General features: G+C 26.6%; 1 protein-coding gene and 2 non-coding genes across 5 annotated transcripts; 2 read left to right on the top strand and 1 right to left on the bottom strand.

The window, feature by feature from the left end:
• Positions 1-15,640: 15,640 nt before the first annotated feature.
• Trnah-gug (transfer RNA histidin (anticodon GUG)) lies at positions 15,641-15,712 on the top strand. Its single transcript has one exon. It is a non-coding gene; the product is annotated as a tRNA-His (tRNA).
• Positions 15,713-17,922: 2,210 nt separating this feature from the next.
• Trnah-gug (transfer RNA histidin (anticodon GUG)) lies at positions 17,923-17,994 on the top strand. The gene has a single exon. It is a non-coding gene; the product is annotated as a tRNA-His (tRNA).
• A 1,372-nt stretch (positions 17,995-19,366) lies between these two features.
• Positions 19,367-24,433, bottom strand: LOC127291492 (E3 ubiquitin-protein ligase MARCHF3-like). Of its 3 annotated transcripts, none has more exons than XM_051320669.1 (6): positions 24,193-24,433; positions 23,522-23,689; positions 22,629-22,806; positions 20,681-20,855; positions 20,227-20,417; positions 19,367-19,928 (listed from the first exon to the last, which is right to left on the bottom strand). In XM_051320669.1, exons 1-6 carry the CDS (start codon positions 24,245-24,247, stop codon positions 19,748-19,750), a joined length of 948 nt encoding a protein of 315 aa, XP_051176626.1. In that variant the 5' UTR covers positions 24,248-24,433; the 3' UTR covers positions 19,367-19,747. The 3 variants fall into 3 exon arrangements, with proteins under 3 accessions (XP_051176626.1, XP_051176625.1, XP_051176627.1); XM_051320668.1 differs by having other exon boundaries at positions 20,215-20,417; positions 24,193-24,432; XM_051320670.1 differs by having other exon boundaries at positions 20,215-20,417; positions 24,197-24,431.
• Positions 24,434-25,307: the final 874 nt, after the last annotated feature.

The raw sequence follows: 25,307 nt of genomic DNA, 5'->3' as shown, positions 1-25,307 counted from the left end.
AAACAAAAACTGCAAAGCACCACTTAATTAGTTAAATTTCGCATTATTTGATTCTATCATTAACGCTAATCAACATATAGAACGGCAGTTTTACGATCACGAAGATTATAAGAGGAAATGGGATGATATCTTCTAATTAAAAATTATGATAATTAACTATTATTAACGATCATTTCCGATTCGCTTTAAATTCTTTTTAATTTTTTTTTCTTCTTTCAATTTTTCTCCTTGTATTTCACGCAGAACAGAGATTCATTTTAGAATTAATATTTTATAATATAAATGTTAAAATTTTTTGTTATTGTAAAATATCAATTTAATATGTAAAAAACGCTGAAAACTATTAGTTAATATTTAGCCAGTAGAAAATGTTTTAAAAAAATAAATAAAATAAAAAACAGGAGTGGGGGGGTATTAATCCTATACAAATAAACTCTACACAAAAAAATTCTATCCTACACAATCTGTAAACTAAAAAATACTCACTGTACACTATAGTAAACTCTACACATTAATATATAAAAATGAAAATAAAATTATTTAATAACTCTACAGGAATACATTTTACATCAGCAAACTCTTATAAAAATAATTTATTTAATTTGTTTATAATTTTAGACAATTAAACTCTATACATAAAAATTATTATTAATCATTTTTGACTATTCGTAAAATTATACACAATTTAACTTAACATTTTTAAACTCTCCACATAAAATAAAAATAAATAAGCCCTATATAAATACCTAAACTCTAGACTTCATAAGTTCTGTACATTAAATATGAAAAAAATTAAATTCAACACAAGAAAACTCTACACATGGAAACTGCACACAATTTTTAGTTAAATGCCAATTGTGTACAATTTCCACATGTAGAGTTTTGTTGTATTAAATTTAATTATTTTTATTTAACTTGCAGAATTTATAATGTGTAGAGTTTAGGTATTTATATAGGGATTATTTATTTTTATTTTATAGAGTTTAAAAACGTTGAGTTAAATTTTGTATAATTTTACGAACAGTCAAAAATGATTAATGTGATTAATTAATTAATTAATGATTTTTATGTCTAGAGTTTAATTGTGTAGAATTATAAACTTTAATAAATTATTTTTTATAAGAGTTTACTGATGTAGAATGTATTTCTGCAGAGTTATTAAATAATTTTATTTTCATTCTTATACCAATATGTAGAGTTTACTAGTTTACAGTGTGTATTTTTGTTTCATTCCGTTGAGAATTTTATTGAATTAACTTGATAAATTTTTAATTAATTTTTAAATTAAAAATTTTTGTTTTAAGTTGATTGAATTTTTAATTTTTTTTTGTAATTTGTGCCTTGAATTTATATAAACAGAGAGGGTCTATTTTTTTTATCATTTGTGGTTTTGTATATAAGGATTAGAAAAATTTCGGTACGTTGATCCTCTTTCCTGTTACGAAGGGTGAATTTCTTTTACGTGGCCTTCAAGACGTGTGACAAATGTTTCGGCACGCGTCGCCTGATTTCTCGCAGAATAAAAAAAAAAAAAACGAAAAGAAAAAAAAAGTTGAAACTGTTAGAACCACAAAAAACGCACATGACGAAAAACACAAATGAGAAGCGTGCAAAGGGTCCAAGGGATGTGGGGGATGGATTTCAAAATCATTTTCCAGTTTCTCTGTCATTTCTCCGTCATGTTATTTCCGGTGGTTGGTTTCCTCTTAAAAAGTCGTTGGTAACTAAGATTTTTTTTTCTCTTTTCGAATATGTTTAGTGGTTGATGTACTTAGCATTTCTCAAAAATAGAATACAAGATGCTTATTAGGAAAAAATTTCCTTTCACCTTCAAACCAAACCTAATATTTTTTTTAGATAAAAACTTAAAAATATAACAGCAACAAATTTTTCTTATGGAATAAAAATATTTCATACAATATATTTTTTTTTTTGTGAAATATTATTTTATGTTGGTATTTTAAGTATTTGTATATTTTATAATATAGGTTGCATTTTCTGTAATAATTACTGAGCCTATAATAATATATATTTTTAAATTTATTTTAATTATAACAAATTGTTTTTATTCTCCAGTTTATAATTACTTTTTGAATTTTTATATTCTACTTTAAAAAAATATATACTTTTATTAGCATTACGCGCTTGCAATTAATTAAAAAATTTTTTCTTCGACTCTGTGAAGTACTTTCATTGAAATATTAATCATGATCATAAATAACAGACGTTCGTAATTAAAACCAATCTAATGACTTCATATGCATCATTATACGTTATATATCATTTTAATATAGTGTGAATTCTCAAAAATGATGAACACCTCTAAATAAGTAAATTTTCTTCCGTTTTCAATTTGGAAGCACTAATTCTTTTAAATTTATAATATTCATTTTATTTATTAAGTAAAAATTGTCTTGAGGCTATTAAATTAATTAATAATTAAATTTCAAATATATTTAATTATTTATATTAGTAATGATATCTAAGCAATCGAGATGATTGGAATTTGATTTTCTTGTTTTTCGACAATAAAAACAGTTTGAAGTAAAATATAATAATAATAAAATTCAACGGTATTTGTTGATGGGTGACAAGGGACATATTTCTTGAAAGTTGTATATAAAGTCTCTCCTAGAAGTACCTTACTGAATCACAAATCGAATAGAATAACTGAACTGTAAAGTGCAACACATTCACATGGTAGCGGTCCAGATTAAATTTAGCTTTTATGACGATTCGACCGTAAACTGAAAATGCGAGTTGCAAATCAACCTACCGTAGAAAATATGATGGGCCATCTATTTTCAGCTGGGCTATAATTAAAAAAATGTATCTCAAAAAATAGTTTCTAAACACATATTGCTAAATTATAAATATTCAATATATTATATTTTGATTCATAGATTTTTGAAAAAAATTATTTGATTCCAAATAATTTAGGAAATACATGATTATTTATAAAGTGAATATTTACAATATTTAGTTCATTGAAATACATTTTTTTAGCTTAATAAAAATTAACTTTTGTTATCTAAAATCAATATTTCTATATACTGTAGTGTATAATAGAAATATTTATTCTGATTAAATAATTTATATTATATTGACCTAATTAATAACAATCACGTAGTTACTTCTCATTTTCTATTCTAAACACATTGATCTAACTTGACATATTAACAATAGAAAAAAATAACTGTATTTGCTCTATGGCTTATTCACTATATGTATATATAATGAAAAATTATTACATTTCAAGTCAATTCCATTGTAATGTTCTTAAATTTTGTTTTAAAATACGAAATCCTTTATTTGTTACAAATATAAATTTTTATTTGGCACATAAAAAAATTTATTTGAAATAAATACCTAAATATTTATTAATTGAGAAAATATTTTTTCTCTACGTGTAATAGAATTAAAGAAAATTTTCTTAAAGAAGTGTTTTTTGAAAATAAAAAACATTTTTTCGAATCAAAGGAAGCTTTTTTTAAATTTAAGAAACATTTTTTTAACCTTATGTTCATAAGAGAAATTTTCTAATTTAAACAATTTTTTTCCCCTTCAAACATTGAATAAAAACTGATCTGTGAATGTTCGTCTCATATATACGCGTATAATATGTTCTTTGAATTCAATAAAACATTTATTGACAGTATCTGCTGTCATGAAGTGATTATATGAGCTATAGTCACCCGGTAGTTACCAATAAAATCTCGTAAAACTAATACTGACATTATGTGAGAGATAGCCTGTAGTGAGCATTAGTTTTATTGCAATGGACCATTGTTGAATGATAGTATTACCAAGATTGCCAGTTAAAATAATAGCTGTCACTCTATACTCTGTCTACAAAACAATGTTCTTATACATCTATCTATCAGGTCTATGACCCTAAAAAAAATTTTAAGATTACCTTTTTATCTCAAGAGGTAAAATTTCTCGAGAAATAATTTAAAAAATTGAAATCACCCCACAAAATATTGTTTTTTCTTTTACTAAATTCTAAAAGAATAAATCATTTTTACATTAAATTGAGTGAACAAAAAGCTGCATCTATTGTTAGAATTAGAAAGTATAAATGGCACTCAAAAGTAGAGTATACTTGAAATTCCAAAACGTGCTACAGTATTAATATACTTTATAACTGTATTACACGGAAAGAAATTTAGTAGCAATATTTGATAAATCTGATAGGAAATTTTAGTATTCTCTTTTTCAAACGCGGAATATTTGGGTTTGATAACGAAAATCGGTATATTTTTACCAATAGTCTTTTTAGTAAATATATTCCAGAAATTGAAATTATTATTTCGTAAATTGATATACGAAAAACCAGAAGTAAGTTAAACCGACGCGCACTTCGTTATTTACTAAATTTATATGAAAATTTGGAAAGATTATTTCGAAATTTGTTAAAACTATACTAAAAATTCGAAGTGGTTCAGTCGTGACAGATGACGACAGAAACACCAATAGATTCTTTGCCAAAGTTTTATCTCTTTCTCATCTCGAGGATAGACGAGGATATGAACTTTTAAATGCACACACACACACACACCTACACCGCATTGTTTTACATCGATTGGCTTATTTTTATTCCTAACCTATACTAACGATAATACGTATATCATTCGCAGAATAACGCTTCATATACAAATTTACGCTCATGTGAAAAACTGATGTGACCATTCTTATATACTAACCAGACATATTTTTCACCGCTTATGAGAAAGGTGAAATTATATCAAAACATGTTTAAAAATATAAATAAAAATCATTATTTATTGGGAAATAATTAAATATTTTATTATTTTTTGAAGAACAATTTTTTTTACTGATTTATTGTAAAATCTTCGAAATTAATTATATAAAAGAAATTCAGGTCTGTATCAAGATAATGGTAAAAAGGGGCTTGTCTAAAGAGCTTCGTCAGTCTCCGTTACCACTCGGTGAGGATCGGGCAATTCCGAACGTTCAACTTCGGCAAATTTCGTCGAATCTCGTTAACTTTGATATTTCTTTTTCAATTTTCATATCAAATATATCAAAATCTGAAATAATTATATCATTTTATACAATTCTAATTACGAAATTTGAAATATTTGGTTAGAAAAATTGATAAAGAGCTTATTAAAATTTGACATTTTTGTATTTCAATAAAAAGATTTCAGATTTCGTAAATATTATATCAAATTTTCTTTCCAACTATATTAAATATTCTTATTTTAATCTCAATCATTCTTAAAGATAGTATCGAAAATCGTTATCATGCCAAAATGTTCCGCAATTGTAACCAAATATACTAAAAAGTAACACCATAATATCAAATATTGCTACAAACTTTCTTTCCGTGTAGTCACAGCAGGCGGAAAAGATTTTTCCTCCCACCTCGTGGCGTCACCGAGAACTATAATTTTTTCCACGCGCTGTTGGTACTCGGGCTACAAAAGCCTATTTTTCGCCCGCTATGCATGCATGGAAAGTCGCATTTAGCGTGCATGTTAGACAAATAATTATTTTTGTTATGATTTATAATTTTCAATGCATAATATACTATAAATCAATTCTCTTGGATTTTTATTTTTAAATAATTTTTTTCAATAATCAGTAGTAGTATTTTGTTGTCTGTGTGAAGCAGTCATTGGTTTAAATCTATTCGTAGAATGGGACGCGATCGCATGTTTACAAGAAAAGTACATACATATTAACAGTGACCACGTGTATAGCGTTAACACGTTTAGCGTAAACTCCAACCCGTGCGCGAGAAAATTAAACGAAGCACGTGTATATCGGATTCGTATGTACTTTGTACAACGACACGTGATTGGCACACTTAAATGCCCCAAAAAAAAAAAAAAAAAAAAAAAATTCAAAACCCTGGGAAAAAAGATCATTTTCTATTTTTATTTTCTCCTCATTACTATTTTACTATGTGCTTAGAATATGTTGTCACATTTTTCACTGAAACATCCGGTTTAACTCTTTTTTTAAAATATTGCACATATAGTATATTGCTGTATACAATAAATTAATAAAATGATGTGAAAATCAACCTCACAAATAGAAGATTTTTTTAAAAATGTGATTTTTTAATTCCTGAGGTCGATAGAGATATCAAAAAATCAAATTTGAAAAATTTTGGTATAACAATGACTTCCTCCATGAGGAACCAATATATAAAAGAACATTTTTTAATCGAAAACAAATAATTAAAAATATACCGCATCTTTTAATGAACCTTCTCTTAAAAGGAGAAAAATTCTCTTTTTTGTAGAAAAATATTCTCATTTGTTTTTAAAAAAAGGATGTAGGGTAAGTGTACTAATTACGGCGAGTGCACCAATAACGGCGCGTTCATAAAAAATAACTATTATTACTATTATATTTAATATAACTGTTGCCAAATGATTAAAAAAAATTATTTCAATCTTTTTTTGATACAAATACTTATAAAGATGCACATTTAAACAATTATTAATTTAATTATTTGAGATCAAATTTTTTTCCGCGCCGCAATTGAAACATTTTTAAGATTTCCATTGGCTTCAATTTCGGCGGGCAAAGTATCTTCAAAATACACGTAATTTTGGTCACCGCAATTGATACACCGAAACTGATACAAACTCGCCGCAATAGAAAATTACGGTATTAGTTTTAATTTCTCATATTTGTTTAAATAATCGATTTTTATAGAGTTAACATTTTTTTTTAATATCTTAATAACATAAGCTTTAAGTTTAATAAGTCTTAAATTGAGTTTATACAATAGAAATGTCGAATTTTCTATTTCAAAAGTGTTTTGACTCGAATCGCGCCGCAATTAGTGCATTTACCCTATTAATAAGAATTATTCGAAAGCAAAATATTCCTTTCAATTTGGGAATATATTTTTTATGTTGTAAAAAAATGTGATTTTGTTTCAAGAGTACATATATATATATATATATAAATGAATTCTGTCGTATAATGTAAATTTAATTGTATAAGTTTAATATATCAGAAAGTTTGTGATCCCGTATTAGGGATAAAAAAAAATTTATTTCGCAGGATTATAAAGTAGACCTAAGATGTAGGGCTTCGCACGGTATATAGATGCGGGTACCCGTAAAATTAGCGATTATACATATATACTCAAATATTTATACAGATGTCATATCAATGTGATTCTTATCGATATTATACACTTTTTATATCTGGTATTTTATTTTCTTATAGGTAATAAAAAAAGCTGGGAATTCTGATTTTTGAAAAAATATTTTAATTTTAAATAAGTTTGATTTTATAACTTCTTTGAAGAAATTTACATGTTGAACATACATTCGAATAGTCCTTTATTACATTTTTTTGTAGAATCAAACATAAATTCACTATCTTATATATGATCGATTTTCTTTTTCATTTATTTTCTTTCTACTTCTTTTTTGATAGAGCAATTTTCTCAAATTGATAATTATTACAAAATTCCTTATATAGGATATATGATTCGAACAAGATTTTCAAAAAAGTTTTGCTATCGTATTTTAACCTTTCATTATATATGTTCTTCTCAACTGCCAATGTTTTTATATTTGTTTTTTCGAATTGGAAAAAAAATACTCGGTATATTCGCTTCATACATTGTGTCTATAATATAAGATCAGATTCACTTGTAATCTTGCATTATATTGAATTTTTCAATCTCGTCCTTATAATTTCCTATTGGTATGGTAAGCACATAATCAGAAACATAGGAGGTTGATTTTGCTGTTTGCTCCATTATAGCGAGTCCCGTCAGTACTCATTTGCTTATTACAAGCCATTAACGAATCCACTTGCAAACAAAGTAAAGAATATTTCAATCTTGTTTTCTATGAAGTCAAATAAAACTTATACTCTTGAAATTTAAATGGCTATTAATTTTTATTTTATAATTAAAATCCTTTTTTTTAAATAATTTTTTTGAGAAATAACAATCGAAAATGATAAAATAATTCCTTTTAAGAAATAAAAATTTTGTTGGAAAATATTCTCAGTATATAAACTGAGAATTCGAATTAATAATCTTTTTTGATTTCTTAGTCTTTTAAAAGCCCATGTCTAGGAACGAGTGAATAAAAAGGGTAACTTTACTTTAATGTCTTTGTTAAGATAAGTATATTTTTAAAAAATAGAAGAAATATTTCTCTCTATAGTATATGTTGTTGGATAATTAAAGAAAAAAAAAAAAGACAGAAACTTGATTTCATTCATTATCTGCTACAGACATTTTCAACTCGGTAGGAACTTTTGATTTTTTTCACAAGTTTATTGCCTTACGTGTAATATAAATAAACTAGAATTACGTATGGACACACATAGAGTGCCGCGCGGGTGCGGTGTGCATATTATCCCCGTGTAAAACGAACAGTCAAACGAGCGCGCACGTGTTATGGTATACAACCAGATGCCCTGGCTTTGCCCTCTCTGTAACTTCTGGTTTCATTGGGTTTCATATACATATATATATATATATATTCCGCGGTAAGAAATATAGACGCGGTTGTGTTATATTTTCGGATCTCACCATTCCTCTACTCTGGTGTTGAATTAACTTCGTTGGTATATAGCAGGAGAAAAGGGGTTTTAAAAAAAAAAAATCAAAGCGGCACGAGCTTCCAAAATTGTGCAACGTCACATGACCTCATCAATTGAAAGCTTAACCTGGTATCCCCAATTTGCTATTTGTCGTTTCAAAATTATTGCTGTGCTTATATAAACGCTTGTTGTGCGAGATTTATCGGGGAAAATTAAAAAAAAAAAATTTGTTTCGTGAAAAAATAAATGTTATAGCATTAATTAAAACTCAACTATTGAATTAAACTTCCAGATAGCGCTCCCCAGGTAAAAAAATTAACGTTAGTTTAACGTTAGTGACTAACGTTAGATTAACGTTAGTGACTAACGTTAGATTAACGTTAGCGACTAACGTTAGTATAACGTTAGTTTAACGTTAGTTTTTCTAAAAACTTGCGAAAGTTTCGAAAAGCAATATTAAAGGTACTTTGAACCCTGTAAAGAGTGTTTAAACATCAACAACAGATTGTAACATGATTCCAGGTTAATATTTCTCTACAAATGTCAAATTGACATCATCAAAAATTAAAAATTTATATTTTTATAATGGAAAATTTGATTCCTAGCTCAGTTTTAGTCAATTTTTTTAGTTGTAATCTTATTTTTTCTTTGATGACATTTAAGTTGTATAATTAATAACAAGCTATTTTCAGGTTGATTTCTTAAGAGAATATAATTTTTTCAAGTTATTTAAATACAATAGATAAATATGTAAATAACAAGGAAGTAATTAAATTGGTATTAACTATATATAAAATAGTCAATAACAAATTTTAAATTAACGGAAGCAAAATTAATAAAAAATAAATAAATAACGCATCATTTCTAAATTAATATACAATTATTGATCAATAGTTGTATTTTTATTTTGAATTTCGAAGAGCTTGGATCGCAGACTGTCCTTTATTAGCTTTTCCTCCATAGGCTTCCACTGAGTTAAAAATACTGAACTTGGCATGGATTTTGATAAAATTTTCGTTGCAGTTCGCGATTCATACTGCATGAACGCTTTACCAGTAGAAAATATTGAAGGAAAACTTTTGCGCATAATGAATTACGTTTGCTTTCCTCCGAACGAGTGTGAAAGAAAATAATTCCACTTCACGCGGTTTAAAATCACATATTAGAATTTTTGTCATTGTGAACTGTTTCATCCGTTTTATAAATGTGCAGTTTTGTTTATTATTGTTGACATTTACTACGTTTTTAAAAAAATATTGTTAAACTACGTCAGTCTGCAACCATTTGAATATGCGGTTAACTTATAACAAATTAAAATAACTGCTATTTTTGATATAAAAATGGTTGATGTTGAATTTGGTGTAATTTTAAATTACAACTGTAATTTTTCGTTATATTCTACTTCTAATAAATCGTTAAAATAAAATTCAATTTTAAATTATACGAAATTGATTATCAACTTTTTAGAATTATTAAGATTTCGGTAAGTATTAATTTCTGAACTTGTTAAAAATAATTATTAATATTAATATTAATTATTTTTAAAACTTATATTTGGTAAAAGATTAATTTTCAAAAAAACTGGAAAAAAATATTGTTGATGTTTAAATATCTTTTCAGGCTTCAAAGTATATTTAATATTGTTTTTTGAAACCTTCGTTAGATTTTAAAAAACCTAACGTTAAACTAACGTTAATCTAACGTTAGTCACTAACGTTAATCTAACGTTAGTCACTAACGTTAAACTAACGTTAGTCACTAACGTTAAACTAACGTTAGTCACTAACGTTAAACTAACGTTAATTTTTTTACCTGGGTCATAAGTTCTAGTTTGCACGGTATTTGTCATGGTATTGTAAGGTAAACTTTGCAATGTAATATTGTGATTTTTATATTAATAAACAAGTTTTTAATACTCACGTGCCTGAGTTCATGTTTGGATGTGAGTGCCTGAGCTGGGTAAAATCAGATTTGTAAATTAGAAAATCCCCGAGTAACAATTTTCAAGCGAATCCGAACGATTTTTTAAAAATTTGTCCGCCATTTTGAATTTTGAAAAACGGACAACAGATTCGTAATCAGCGACTCCGAAAACCCCCGAGTAACGATTTTCAAGCGAATATGTTGAAGTACATGAAAAAAAAGTTGCTCAAGTTCGAGGGACCCAGCTCAGGCACGCAAGGGTTAAAAAAATTCGCATATATTGTCAAAAATCTAAGTATTTAAGTAAACGAATAAAAAAATTGCATGAAAAAGAAACTATGAGGCTGGCTACACCGAGAGCCAATCAGAAGTGTTAAATTTAATTCTCTGGCGTACTAAACAAGTGGACTAAATTTTGCGTCTGCGCAGAATGTTTGTGTACATCTGCGACCATGGTTGCGATAGCGACAGGTTAGAAAAGTTAGGTTAGAGAAGGCGATCACGTGGTCGCCAAAGCCGAAGCGAACTTTTCAAACCTGTCCTATTGCAATCATGGTCGCAGATGTACACAAACATTCTGCGCAGACGCAAAATTTAGTCCACTTGTTTAGTGCGCCAGAGGATTAAATTTAACCCTCTTAATTGGTTCGCGGTGTAGCCAGCCTCTATTATTCTTATATTGAGAATATTTATGTTTCCATGTGAATGTACAAAAATAGGTAGAAAAATTGTACTTGTTTTGACAAGGGAGGAGAAAAGAATCTTTGGCACAGAGTCTGTTTAGCATTACACAATCAATGTTAATTCAAGCATTTATTTCACTTTGCATCTTGAGAGTCTGCTAAATTCTCCTCAATGTTTACAACAGTTAAATGAATACAGTGATTATTGATTATTTATATACTTTTAAATCAAAACAATGTTCTTATTCTTCCGTTATTATTTAATATATATATATCTTTTAAATAATTTCTATTTTTCTTCTACAATATGGCATCAAATGAATGTTCTCTTAATTTAAGAGGACACAATGTATATCATTGAAATTCAAGTTATACACTTATTTGTTTAGAATAGAATGCACATACATTATTAAATAATACAGAAATATTCTTCATTTGAGAGTATTATTCTTATTCTAAAAAGATTATATAATACTTAATATGGTCTTATCATTTTTATCTGTAGTTTATATTATTTATATACATTGAGAAAAATATGCTATTGAATAAACAGCATTTCTGCCAAAGGTTTAAAAATTATTGATTCAAAAGCATATGCTATAGAATCTATAAAATATTTTACAAATTTTATTGCATATGCTTTTGAATCAATAATTTTTATACCTTTGGCAGAAATGCTATTGATTTAATAGCATATTTTTCTTAGTGTATATTATTGCCCGTATTATGAGACGTTAGGTCGACGAAAATCTAAAAAGGAATCGGAAGGGTTTGAAACCAAAAATAGATGAATATTGCCAGTTCACGCAGACCGCAGGGCGCATGTTAAATTATTTCTGACAGTAATGTGCGCGTTTTACTGGTTAATTATCGCACTGATGTGATTAAAAATTTCAACAAACAATATCTTGCTGAATAAAATTTGCGTAGTAAATTTTCATTCATTAAACCTCACACTTCAAATTTTTTAATTTGAAAAACATTTTTTAAATTTTCCTGTTAAATGTTTAAAATTAAAAATCAATAATTTAAATAAATTATTTTTAAAAATACTCATTATTGTTTGAAAAATTTTTAAATTAATGAAAAGAATTTTTTTTTTTAACAAACTGTTTCATCGAAAACTAAAATAAAATCGTTAAATCTCGAACAACGGGTCAAGGAACCTCGTTCGAAACACGAACCATGAAATTTCAACATGGGACATTTTCGTCTCAAATATTTTCTGCATACACATATATATTTGTTAACTTGATCCGTCGAAGGATTTTTGTTGCTTAGTGGTAATAATAATAACTTTCTGAGCTTGCATTCGTATTTTTTATTTTTTCGAGTTAATTCTGGAGATGTGAATTAAAGAAGTTTGTCGTCTTCAATTTGAAAACAAGCGTATAAATTTCTATCAAAGATTGCAAAAAATTGAAATCAAAATTGGTATCATCGCCTACAAAACTACATTACTAATTGAAACTACTATTATTTATTTCTACTTTTTAAGTAAAACCTGAATAAACAACAACCGTTATTAATTAAATAATTGTCCACAAATAATGGTTAATAATAATTGAAGATACTATTTTTTGTAAGTTTTTTTTTCTTGAATGTAACTACCAATTAATTGTAATTATTATCAATGAAAACAATCGTTGATTGGAACTATTAATAGTATATTAAAACCATATAGTTATATTAATTTAAAACTACCATTGGTTGTAATAATTATTGGCAAAGAGAATATTAAAATTCACAAAGAAATGTAAAAACGTGCAAAATAAAACGTATAATGTAAAATATTAAACGCTTGATATCATGAATTGTAAATTGCAAAATTATTTGCACAACGGAAGTGAAGCTCGACGGAAATTCCGGTCGCGTATTCGCTTATGCCTTACGAAAGTTGAACTACCACATTTACTTTACCTAAATAGGTATTGGGTACCGTTATTTCATATTAAAATTATTAGATATCAACAGATTGTAAATTAAAAGGGGTTAAGTAATCATAAGATTATATTAAAAATTATTAAAAATTTGATATGTTTCAATGTATTTCAAAATAGATTGACAAAAGAAGAATTTATACGTTTTATCTGATGCGCAACAAAAATTTTCAATAATATTTACAAATATTTTTTATTACAGTCGATAATTATTTATTACTTATACAAAGAAAATGTTATTTGGTATGGTATTGCGGTGAATTTCAATAACTGGAAACGCTATCGCGCTGAAAAGTATATATAATACATCAACATGAAAGAAAAAGATATTTCTTTTGGATTTAAAAATAAGCTGATAATATGATATTAGATAATATTGTAGATTATGTGGATTTTGAATGTTGAAGAATGTCAATATTGTGACAGTTCAGTTCGATTTTCGTCGTTCTTTAAACCTAATATATATATATTTATCTCCATGAGAGAAAGATTTACCTGAATCGCCTTTTTATCGTGTTTCATCTCTACTTTTCTTTAATCTTATAATAAAATATTTTTTTTTTTTTATAGGAAGAACTAAACCGCGTATAAAACCTACAGGAAAAAAACTTAGTTTCTAACTTCAAGTTTTGATAATGGGACTAAGATTATATGTGAACGGAAAAAAGGGGAAATAAAATTTTTATTTTCTTTATCAATTCAATTCTTTATTTCTAATACACATATTTATTAAAAATTTTATTTCAAAAATAGTAACTTTTCTTCAAAAATAAATTAGTTCTTTCATTTTAAAATGGATATTTGAATTAAACTTATTGAACAAAATGATTTGTTTGAGAATGAACAAAATTTTGATTATTTTATTATTAATAATAATAATAATAATAATAATTTATTAGTTTTAACTATCATTCAAATTTGTAAATATAGTATTAAAATTTCTTCATGGATTTGATTTTAAATTATTTTAAAAATTTTTATTTACAAGAATTTTAAATTTTCTTTAAAAATAAATTGGATTTTTCATTTTAAAAATGGATTTTTGAGTGAAACAACCGTTTCAAGAAATATTTGATCTTTTTGTGTTTAACTATATAATAAAATTTAATTACACAGTCCTTTAATTAAACAAAAGTATTTGTTTAAGAATGAACACAATTTTTGATTAATTTTTTAATTATTTTGTATACAGAATAGAAACTAATAAGAACAAACTTTTGGTTATTTGATACACGGAAAGAAAGTTTGTAGCAATATTTGATATTATGGTGTTACTTTTTAGTATATTTGGTTACAATTGCGGAACATTTTGGCATGATAACGATTTTCGATACTATCTTTAAGAATGATTGAGATTAAAATAAGAATATTTAATATAGTTGGAAAGAAAATTTGATATAATATTTACGAAATCTGAAATCTTTTTATTGAAACACAAAAATGTCAAATTTTAATAAGCTCTTTATCAATTTTTCTAACCAAATATTTCAAATTTCGTAATTAAAATTCTATAAAATGATATAATTATTTCAGATTTTGATATATTTGATATGAAAATTGAAAAAGAAATATCAAAGTTAACGAGATTCGACGAAATTTGCCGAAGTTGAACGTTTGGAATTGCCCGATCCTCACCGAGTGGTAACGAAGACTGACGAAGCTCTTTAGACAAGCCACTTTTTACCATGATCTTGATACAGACCTGAATTTCTTTTATATAATTAATTTTGAATATTTTACAATAAATCAATAAAAAAAATTGTTCTTCAAAAAATAATAAAATATTTAATTATTTCCCAATAAATAATGATTTTTATTTATATTTTTAAACATGTTTTGATATAATTTCACCTTTCTCATAAGCGGTGAAAAATATGTCTGGTTAGTATATAAGAATGGTCACATCAGTTTTTCACATGAGCGTAAATTTGTATATGAAGCGTTATTCTGCGAATGTTATACGTATTATCGTTAGTATAGGTTAGGAATAAAAATAAGCCAATCGATGTAAAACAATGCGGTGTATGTGTGTGTGCATTTAAAAGTTCATATCCTCGTCTATCCTCGAGATGAGAAAGAGATAAAACTTTGGCGTAGAATCTGTTGGTGTTTCTGTCGTCATCTGTCACGACTGAACCACTTCGAATTTTTAGTATAGTTTAAACAAATTTCGAAATAATCTTTCCAAATTTTCATATTTTAGTAAATAACGAAGTGCGCGTCGATTTAACTTACTTCTGGTTTTTCGTATAAATTTATCAATTTACGAAATAATAATTTCAATTTCTGGAATATATTTACTAAAAAGACTATTGGTAAAAATATTTATCAAATATTGCTACTAAATTTCTTTCCGTGTATTAAAAATTAGCTTTTTTATATTTTCATTATTGTGTTTCATTCTTTTATTCGTATCTCTGTCGTCATTACTGATTATGCCTTTTACTTTCACCGCTTGCTGCATATAGTTAACACATTTTCATGCTGTATTTATCATTAACTTTTAAAATTGATCAACTTTCTTTAATTCCTTCGATAGCCGTGATCGTCTAGTGGTTAGGACCCTACGTTGTGGCCGTAGTAACCCAGGTTCGAATCCTGGTCACGGCAATGTGCCATTGTCACATTGTCACGGCGGAGGTTTTTTTTTTCTTCGCTTCACAGAAAAAACCTATTCTCATTTTTGTTGCAACTCAAAATGAGTCAATGCTAAACGACATAGAAAATGGCGCCACCAACCTGACTCATTTTTGTTGTACATCAAAATGAGCCGCCTACACGACTTATTTTGAGTTCAGTTTTTTTCTGTGTTTTATTTTGTCTTAAAAATATAAGTGTTTTTTTTCAAATTTTTAAAGAAATGTAAACAAAATTGTTTTAGGGTAACTGCACCAGTGGTGGATCATGCACCAGTGGTGGATCAACTGCGAGGAAAATGGTCATTTGTGTTTACACGTTTGTAAGTAAATGAACCGCAAGTGTCGGTAATTGTTAAGAAAGTTATACAGATCAATATTACAATTTAAAAAAAATTTTAAATTAATCGCGAAGAAAGCAAGACAACAATTACTAAAGTGGTGACAGAAAACAAGAGTTTTCCTTAGCATGTAAGTTAAGAGTATATTTTGGAATAGAAAGCTTAGGAGCCATTTTAGGACAATTTTTAATTCTTTTCACAATAGGAGGCATTTCGTTTCATCCCCATAGAGCCCTGAGAACAATATTTACGTCTTTAAGTAGCGCGTGTCCATTGTTTTGGGGTGATCCACGACTGGAACCAAAAAAGTAACAAAATCTAGTGGTGGATCAGTCCTACTTTTCGCCTGTTGACGCATTGTGGACGCTCCACATTATTTACATAAAATTAAATTTTGTTTAATTGAAAATTTTATGAATTAAATTATCTTCTAAAATTTTTAACATAAATTCAAATTTTAGTTTTGTTTAATTAAAAAATTTGTGAATTTAATTTTTTTTTTAAATTTTTAACGTTAATTTAACTTTTAGTTTTGTTTTATTGAAAATTTTATGAGTCAAATTTTAGTTAACACTAATTCAAATGTTTATTAATTGTTAACACCTGATTTCAAATTGTTAAATTTTTGTTGAATTAAAATACCCAGAATTAATAAATGTTATTTATCATTGAAACTGAAGCTTTAAGAGTTTCTATTTATTACCAAAAATTCTAATAAAAGGATGATTAATTAACATTTAGTCACATTATACCTATAGAAATGAAAGAGGAGGGGATATGGATAGGAAAGTGAATTTGAAAATCTGTCCGTAAAGCCTTATAAAAGTTGCAAAACGTCTCAGTCTCGTAATTTTGAAATGCAATGTTTTTTAGTATGATTTTTTAAGTGATCCACCACTGGAGCAATCTATAACCATGACTGGTGCAAACAGTGATCCAGAATAGGATCATTGACAAATTATCTTTGATGGAGCATTAAAGTAAACGTAGGTGTCAAAATCAAGTCTAACCTGGAAGGAAATGTCTATTGGAACTATCTGGTCCATAATACTATAAAGAATAACCTCGAATTTGTCTAAAAGCAACCTATACAGAACTTCAAAGTCAAAATAAGAAAGTTAAGGGGCTTAACTGATCCACCACTGGTGCAGTTACCCTATTTTTAATTTATTCATTTCTTTAAACAAATAATATTGTGAATAATAATTATAGTATACTGTTCTTTTTAGGTACAATGGCTTTTTTATAAAAATAGAGATTAACAATTGACAAATAACAACATTTTCTTGTAATGAAAATGTTTTTTAGAATCGATGAAGAAGAAGCTTTAATTAGATATTTAAATTTAAAAAAACTTAATAAAAAAAATTATTATTATTATTATTTATTTTATTACACCGTAAATATTTACAGTTTATTTAAATAGAATATTTTAATGTTTTGCAATTAACTTAAAAATTAATTATAATGTTTCAATTTTTTATTTCACATTTTTTAGTTATATAGAAATAGATTTTAAAAGATATTCATTTGAAAGACACATAGATAATATTAGTAGACAAATTAAACAGAATATTTTTAAGCTAACTGAAGTTGTAATAATTAAAATTTTTGAAAAATATTAGAATCATTAAAAGCATTTGCGCGAATACTTTCACGCTGTGAAGACGTATTAAACCAGTTCTCTTGCCACGAAAGCATTTCCCTAGATAGACTTTTATCTCAATACACTCTCAATGTGTGTGTGTGTGTCTGTGAAGCTGAGTCACGCTTCATGGACCAAGTAGATTGCAGCCTGCATCGATCTTTTACAAATAATAAATTTTCATTAATTCCTCCAGTAGCCGTGATCGTCTAGTGGTTAGGACCCTACGTTGTGGCCGTAGTAACCCAGGTTCGAATCCTGGTCACGGCAATGTGCCATTGTCACATTGTCACGGTGGAGGATTTTTTTTTAAAATTAAATTAAATATTTTTTAACTACAAATTTTATTTTTATAAATACAAACTATTATTATTTTCAAATGTTATTTATTGAAATTATCATCAAGTCAAAGGACAAGTTCTTCTAAATTGCTATTGGTTCTATAATAAAAATTTTATTCGCGCAAAATAAAATGTTATTTGTGCCAAACAAAAAATTTTATTTGAAACAAATAAATTTTTCGATGTATTTAATTTTTAATGAATTCGAATATTTATAAATTAGTTAGAGTTACGGTCTTTAAAATGAGGAATGTGATGATGAGGCAGTTATAAATAATCAAATAATAAAAATATAAAATGTGACATTGATCTAGAAAATCATGATGAAGTCATTCTTTTGGAGAATGAGAAAATTTATAGTTCTGCATGCTTAAAAACTAATGTTGTTTCTTATGTTTTCTTTGTATTTTATTCGTGTGCTCAGTATCGAGATACCTTTATCATTGACTATAAATTTCACCAGTGCGAATAGAGTAGTAATTGGCAATATTTTATAATTTTACAACACAAGAATAGACGCTCGAATTTTAAGCTCTCGTGTCGAACATTATCCTTCTAGGAATTCTTAAATGATTTACATAAAACGTCAAATGTCAAATAAAGTAAAACACTAAAGAAAAGAAGAAAAATTATTTTTTTTTATCTTTTTCAAATTAAAATAATTTTTTAAAGATTAAAAAAAAAATATATTTATTCTAATTTTATGTGATAGGTATTATAGTAATATTAAAAAGTGTGAATAATTAAAAAAAATTGTTTACTAAATATTTTTATGAAGAAATTTTTATATCTTGAGGGTGGAAAAAAATTGGTTATATATTTTAAAAAGACGAGCGCAGTGATCATATAGAAGGACGATCAAATAAATGCTCACTAATAAAATAATTGACAATCTTCAGTAATTTAATCTGGTGTTTTTTAATGAACGCTAGGGCAGAGTTACCAACGGAAGAGCTAAAAAGGGAAATTAAGAATAAGGGACGGTTACTATAGAAAGAATCGAGAAGAAAGTCCCCTCTATAAGTTGCTAATAAATTTACAGTCGTAAAATTTATTTTCTTTAAAAGTGACATTGTTAAAAATTTTCTGTATGTCAATTTTGAATTTCCATTAAATTTTCATTGAAATTTTTAATTATAAATAATAAATTATAAATTAATTTAAATTAAATTATTAATTAATATAGTAAAAAAAATATATATGTATACCTAATAAATTATTGAAAAAAGTAAAAATAAATTTGTTTTTCAAAGAAAAATAATAACTGTTTCTTTTCAGAGATAGAAATAAAAAAAATAACAGATTTAAAAAATGTACATGTATTTAAGTTACTATAAATTAGTTAAGTAAGTGATAAATAACAAATTTTTAAAATCAACATATTTTCTTTTGAAAATAAGTATATTTATTCTTGATTTTTTTGGGGGGGAGAATAATTTTTGCATAGTATTTTTTTATGGCCAATCAGTATTACACGTTAAAGCATCTTTGCGCATCCGTAAATTATTTCCTGTACACGAGCGATGGTCTTTAATTAACGAGATGATTAAGGAAGGGTAAATTTAATGAAATGCAATCAAACGAGTCGCTGTGTTGTGTGTATATAACTTTGCAAATGGTGAGTCCAGTCCAGTATACGCAAATATTCACGGCAAAAGATGTCTATCTCACTTTATATGACGTTAATTTACGTTCAAAAAAATATTAACATCCTCCTCTTGCCACTGGTCCAATTCCATTTCTTCTGCATTATCGGGCAAATCATCTCTCGTTACACCTCTCGTTAATTCATTGACATTTTCGGGTATCAATCTCACGATAAAATTATGCCGCCAAAATGTTTGCCACCGTCTACTGTGAAATCTGAAATAATTTTCTTAAATTATTCAAATTAAAAAAAAAATATATATATATATATTTTTTTTTTTGAAATATAAGTTAAAAAGTATTTCAACTTTTTAAATAATATTTTTTAAAATTTTGTTTAAAATTAATTTTTTTAAATAAAATATTTTTACTTTACTAAAAACAGAAGATATTTTGTTTTGGTAATAATTTAATAAACTTTTTTTTGTATAATTTATAAATTTGAAAAAATTTAATCGACGATTTGTAATGAGGTAATTGCTGTACACAACAGGGTTAATACCTGGCGATGTACCTTCCAAGTGTTATGAGCCATCCCCAGTAAGCCACCAATGTCAATGAGCATGTTGGTAGCATTGCTATCACCATCCATGGCACTTCGTAAATTCCCCTTTTTACTAACAATTTTAGAGCAAGAGCACACACGTAGATTGAAAATAGGGCCAATGGTGTAGTAGCGGCAAGATAGAGAATATCCACCATCATCTAAATGGCAAAACATACAATTTTTATTGTAATTAATAAATATTAATTAATTAGAAATTAATTAATAAGTCTATAAATACAAAATAGAATAAATAAATAAATAATATTCGATTGCATAAAAAATTTTGTTTCATTAAATTGAAATTCGGCTATATTAAACTTCTGTTTACTATTTCAAATAATAATTATCAAAATAGTAATTATAATATGCCATATTGTATATGAATTGAAAAATTGTTATACACTAAATTATTAATTATCACCTGACGAGTTGCAAAAACAGTTTTGAACCAAATGACAATACTCTGGTAGATACTGTGTCGTGGAACTCTTTTTGTTGAAAATTTGTGACCGCATAATTCGCACCTGATGTGACCCGATTCTGTCAGCCATCGCTCAAGGCACTCTACGTGAACCAATCCAACAGTTCCCCGACATCTGCAATGATTTTAAAAAAAAATATTTCAAAATTTGGTATTTTTAACTAACAGTAGATTCAACATTTGTTAAGTGTGCCAATATTTTTTGACTATAGCCAAAATTCTATCATAAAATTCATGTTTTTGCATTGAAAACAATATAAATAAAAAATATATAAATTAAACAGTTTTTTTTTAAATTTGAAAATTTTCACAAGTTTAAGGAAGAATTAGACAAAGAATATTGGAACAAAAATTAGTTCAACTGTATGTTTTTTGTATTTTTTAAGAAAAATATGATTTAAAATTTAAAAAGCTTCAGTCGCAAATTTTCAAAATTTTGAATTTTTGATTTAAATGCAATTTCAAATTCTTTGAAATTAAATTATTTAAAATTTCACCAAAGCTTTTTTAAAAATTAAATCATCTTTTTTTAAATAAATACGCATAGTTGGGCTAACTTTTGTACCTACCGATTTTTTCTTAATCTATCAAAATCGTGTTTTCTGACGCTTGGCATTATTATTCTAAATTAACACTGCTTTCGAATAATAATTCTCATTTTTTTTATATTATGTAATTTGTTAAAAATATAAACAATTTATTTAAACAAATAATAATTAATCTTACTTCACCGTCGATTTTTCATTTTTTTTTTGTTGCACATTAGGTAAGTTACCAAATTTTTCTTTTTGGAAATGATTTTAGTTTGTTTTTGGCAAAACTGTGAAACTTGTATTTTTTATTTACTGTTTTGAATAGAAAAACGTAAATTTCATAAAAAAAATTTAGGCACACTTCACAAATATTCTGACTCAGTATAGTTTCAAAAAAAGGAAATGATAATTTTCAATTATTGGTGACAATTTTTCGGTTGAATATATATTTTTTTTAATTCTTTAAATTTTAATAATAATTTTTAAAAATTAAAATATTCAGAAAAAATGATTTGTTTCAAATCAATAAAATAAAAAATATAATTAAAGAATTTTAAATAAAAGTTTGTTTTCATTAAAACATTTTTTACTTGAAAGATTGTTTTTGAGTTTCTCTTTATAAAAGAAACAATATTCGTGACAAAAAAAGGATTAAACAGAAACGTTTAATATTCAGCAGGTTAATTTGCCAAGAATACTATATTGAAGTTATGTATTGGTATAAGAATTTGTTGAAATAAAAAAAAACAGAAGTGTTTTCTTTTGTGAATAAAAATCGATTGGTTAATCGATTCGCGAGGAAGAGCAACGGAACAGTTTTTTGCGCGTGGGACTTAGTTCCCTGCGGAATAAGTGTCTTCTCTTCCTCAAGAGACCGTGACTTCCTTGATGTTCGACGTGACGTGCAGCGCGAAACTTTATAATGATGGTGTGCATTGATTGTCTCGTGATAGGAAAGTTGATTGGCGTTTAGAGCAAGTGCAACGAGGCGAATGTCTTTTTAATTGCTTTACTTATTATTGTTTGCATCCTCGCACTGAACTAAATATATATATTGTGCATTAATCAAAATTTATTGCAATTTCATAATCTTACCAAAAAAAAAAGAAAAAATTAACAAAAGTTTAATTGTTTTAAATAAAAAAATTATTCTTGTTTCAAAAAAATATTCTATTCTCACTGTAAGAATAAAATCTATAAATAACATCCAATAAAATCCGCAAAGTAGAAGTCGTGCATTTTTAAATTTAGAAGATCGTTTTTGTTAATAATTTAATTAATTAATTACTAATTTACTAGTAATTTTTTTGAGTAAATATATAAAATATATTTTGATAAAATTATGAAAATCTTACTTGCAAGCTGAAATCAATGGCCCCAAGTAAGCAAAATTTGATCCACTTGATGCTTGAATATCGATTTGACGATTACGATGAGTTCTTCTTTCCCATAAAGTACGATTTACACGTAAAGGTGGAAAATTTCCCATATGACATATTCGACATATGTCTCCAACATTATTTGAACTGTTTTCTGTTTAATTATAATAATTTTTTTTATAGTTGTTTTTAATGAATAATTAGAAGTAAAATTCCAACGGGAAAAAATTATTAAATTAAATTTTTTTTGCATCTTACTTTTCAATAAAGTTTTAGTAATATTTTCACTAAAATTGAAAATTTTATTTAAATCGAAACTTACAATTTACACCCCCAAGAAGTTTTGTATTCAAATTATAGATTTAATGGAATTAAAAAAATTTGTCTCCGAGTCTAATAAATATTTATCGAGGGGTAATTTACTCAGTAAATTTGTACACTCTTCCTGTAATACTTGTGTAATATCGTGTAATACCGTGTAATAATGCGTTATTACGGTACTGTAATGACGCAAAAAAGTCTGTAATATCTCTGTAATAATGTGTAATACTCTGTAACAACGTGTAATACTTAGTAATAAGGGTAATATGAGGTGTATTACTTGTAGTCAAGTGTACACGTTTTTAATTAGTAAATTTCCCCTCGATATTTATTTGTTATAAATAAAAATTTTGTTTGAAAGGAAATTTTTATTTGAACTATAAATAAAATTTATTTGAAATAATTATTTATTCAGCTTCGAGTTAAAGTTAATTATATTTTGTCTTTAGATATAAATCTTTCAGTTTATATTCTTTAATAGTGTTTAAAGGTTTTTTTTTTATTCTTGGGTATACCATTGACAATTGATAATAAAACAAAACATCTACCACTTTCTACATCCTTCTGGCAATGCGCCTCTTTTTCCTGAGATTCGTCTTTCTTGTCCCATTCGTATTCTTTTAGCATCGAAGTGAGCTTCCGTTTATTCTCTTCCTCCGGCTTGTTGATTTCGATTTTAGAATCAAGTGGAGAATCCTCATAGTCACGGTTGGTCGCTAGTCCGGGAATTTACAATTCAATTATATATATATATATAGAGAGAGAGAAAATTTACAGTTCTGTTGTGTTGAATTTTAATTGTAACAATTTACCAGATATAAAAATTGATCACTTATCACTGACAATTAAAATCAAACGTAAATTCAATTTTTCTTTAATTTATTAATTTTTTTTTTTTTTGCTCAATATTTTTCATATTTTTAATCTTTAATTTCAATCTCTCGTCTAATTACATTTGAATGTAAAAAATTTTCAACAAAATCTTATATTTATAATCTAATTATATAGCTAATTAGCGGAAACATGTAATTTAAAACTTTTTTAATTTCCGTTTTTGTTAAACGTAAAACAAACTTGTGAGGTGTAATAATTTTTTTTCAACAGTAAACAAATAATTTACTTGAATATAAATATTAATGAAATTAGTTTTCATTTCTTTTAAATCAATGTGTATAATAAATATAATGAAAAACTGTAGAAAAAAAAAACAAATTCTAACCTACGTCACTCGATTGATTTTCATTTTCGGATGAAATTTCCCGACTGGTTGACATCAATGTTGTTTATAAAACATTATGAAACAATATTGTTGAGTTATAATAAAAGAAAATTTTGTTTATTTTAAAGCCAAACTATTTGAAAATGCAAAAAATGTTTTGTCTAAATTTTCGAGTTACTGTCATTTTGATACACTCCATTTTTTCTTCCTCCCGTGAAGATTGATTTCAATTTTTCACAAATGCTCAACTTCACAGTGCATATATATATTTAATTTAGAAAAAAAATTTCGAATTAAAATAAAAGTTAGGAAAAAATGAATACAAATAATAAACGAAAATACAAAAAATAATTTGTAATAATGTTACATCATTTGTTTCTTAAATATTTATTATTAAAATTATTAAAATTTATAAATATAATATATAGAATTTTTTTTTAAATCTTTTATTTCGGTTTTTTTTATCCATATTATGTCGAATCAGATAAATAGACAAGTTATTTTGATGTTATACTAATTAAGAAATAATTATCTCAAAAAAAAATGACTTTTGTCAACGAATTAATTTGATATAAGTAGATGCCATTTATTTGGTGAACTCTTGTAATTCATTCTGAGTTTCGCTTCCGTTCGTCCGCTTCTAGTCATCTATTTTCTGAATTGTTAATTCGCCAGAGCAAAATTTGGAATCTCATATATGATATGTAGGTACAAGAAAACGCATCGCGTTTGTGTAAGGGTGACCACTGTGCTTGACGGGAGCAAATGCAGTGCATTTCCGGAAGCACGAGGGCGGTTCCAGGAAACGGCGTATCATCATCATCACCGCAAATCCCGCGATGTGTCGCCACAACGTCATTCTCCGCACCTCAATTTCATCGCCCCTCCATCGAAATAATCTCACATTTGGCACGAGCCACTAAATCTGTGGACATATGTAGGTAGTATACATATCAAAAGTTACGCCACTTATATACACAAGGTGCTCAAATTTTGACATAAACCTTTCATCTACAACTCTTTTATAATTATAGGGGGGGGGGGGGAAATCCAATTAAAAAGTCTTCCAGCTGTTGTGTTCAACAAAAAACAACGAAATATGATAATGTCAAAGA

Source organism: Leptopilina boulardi, unplaced genomic scaffold, assembly GCF_019393585.1.
Source record: "Leptopilina boulardi isolate dan_hultmark-lab unplaced genomic scaffold, ZJU_Lbou_2.1 LbouV2_137, whole genome shotgun sequence".
Taxonomy (NCBI): Eukaryota; Metazoa; Arthropoda; class Insecta; order Hymenoptera; family Figitidae; genus Leptopilina; species Leptopilina boulardi.
Note: the sequence above shows the minus strand (reverse complement) of the source record. Positions and strands in the feature narration are given on the sequence as shown.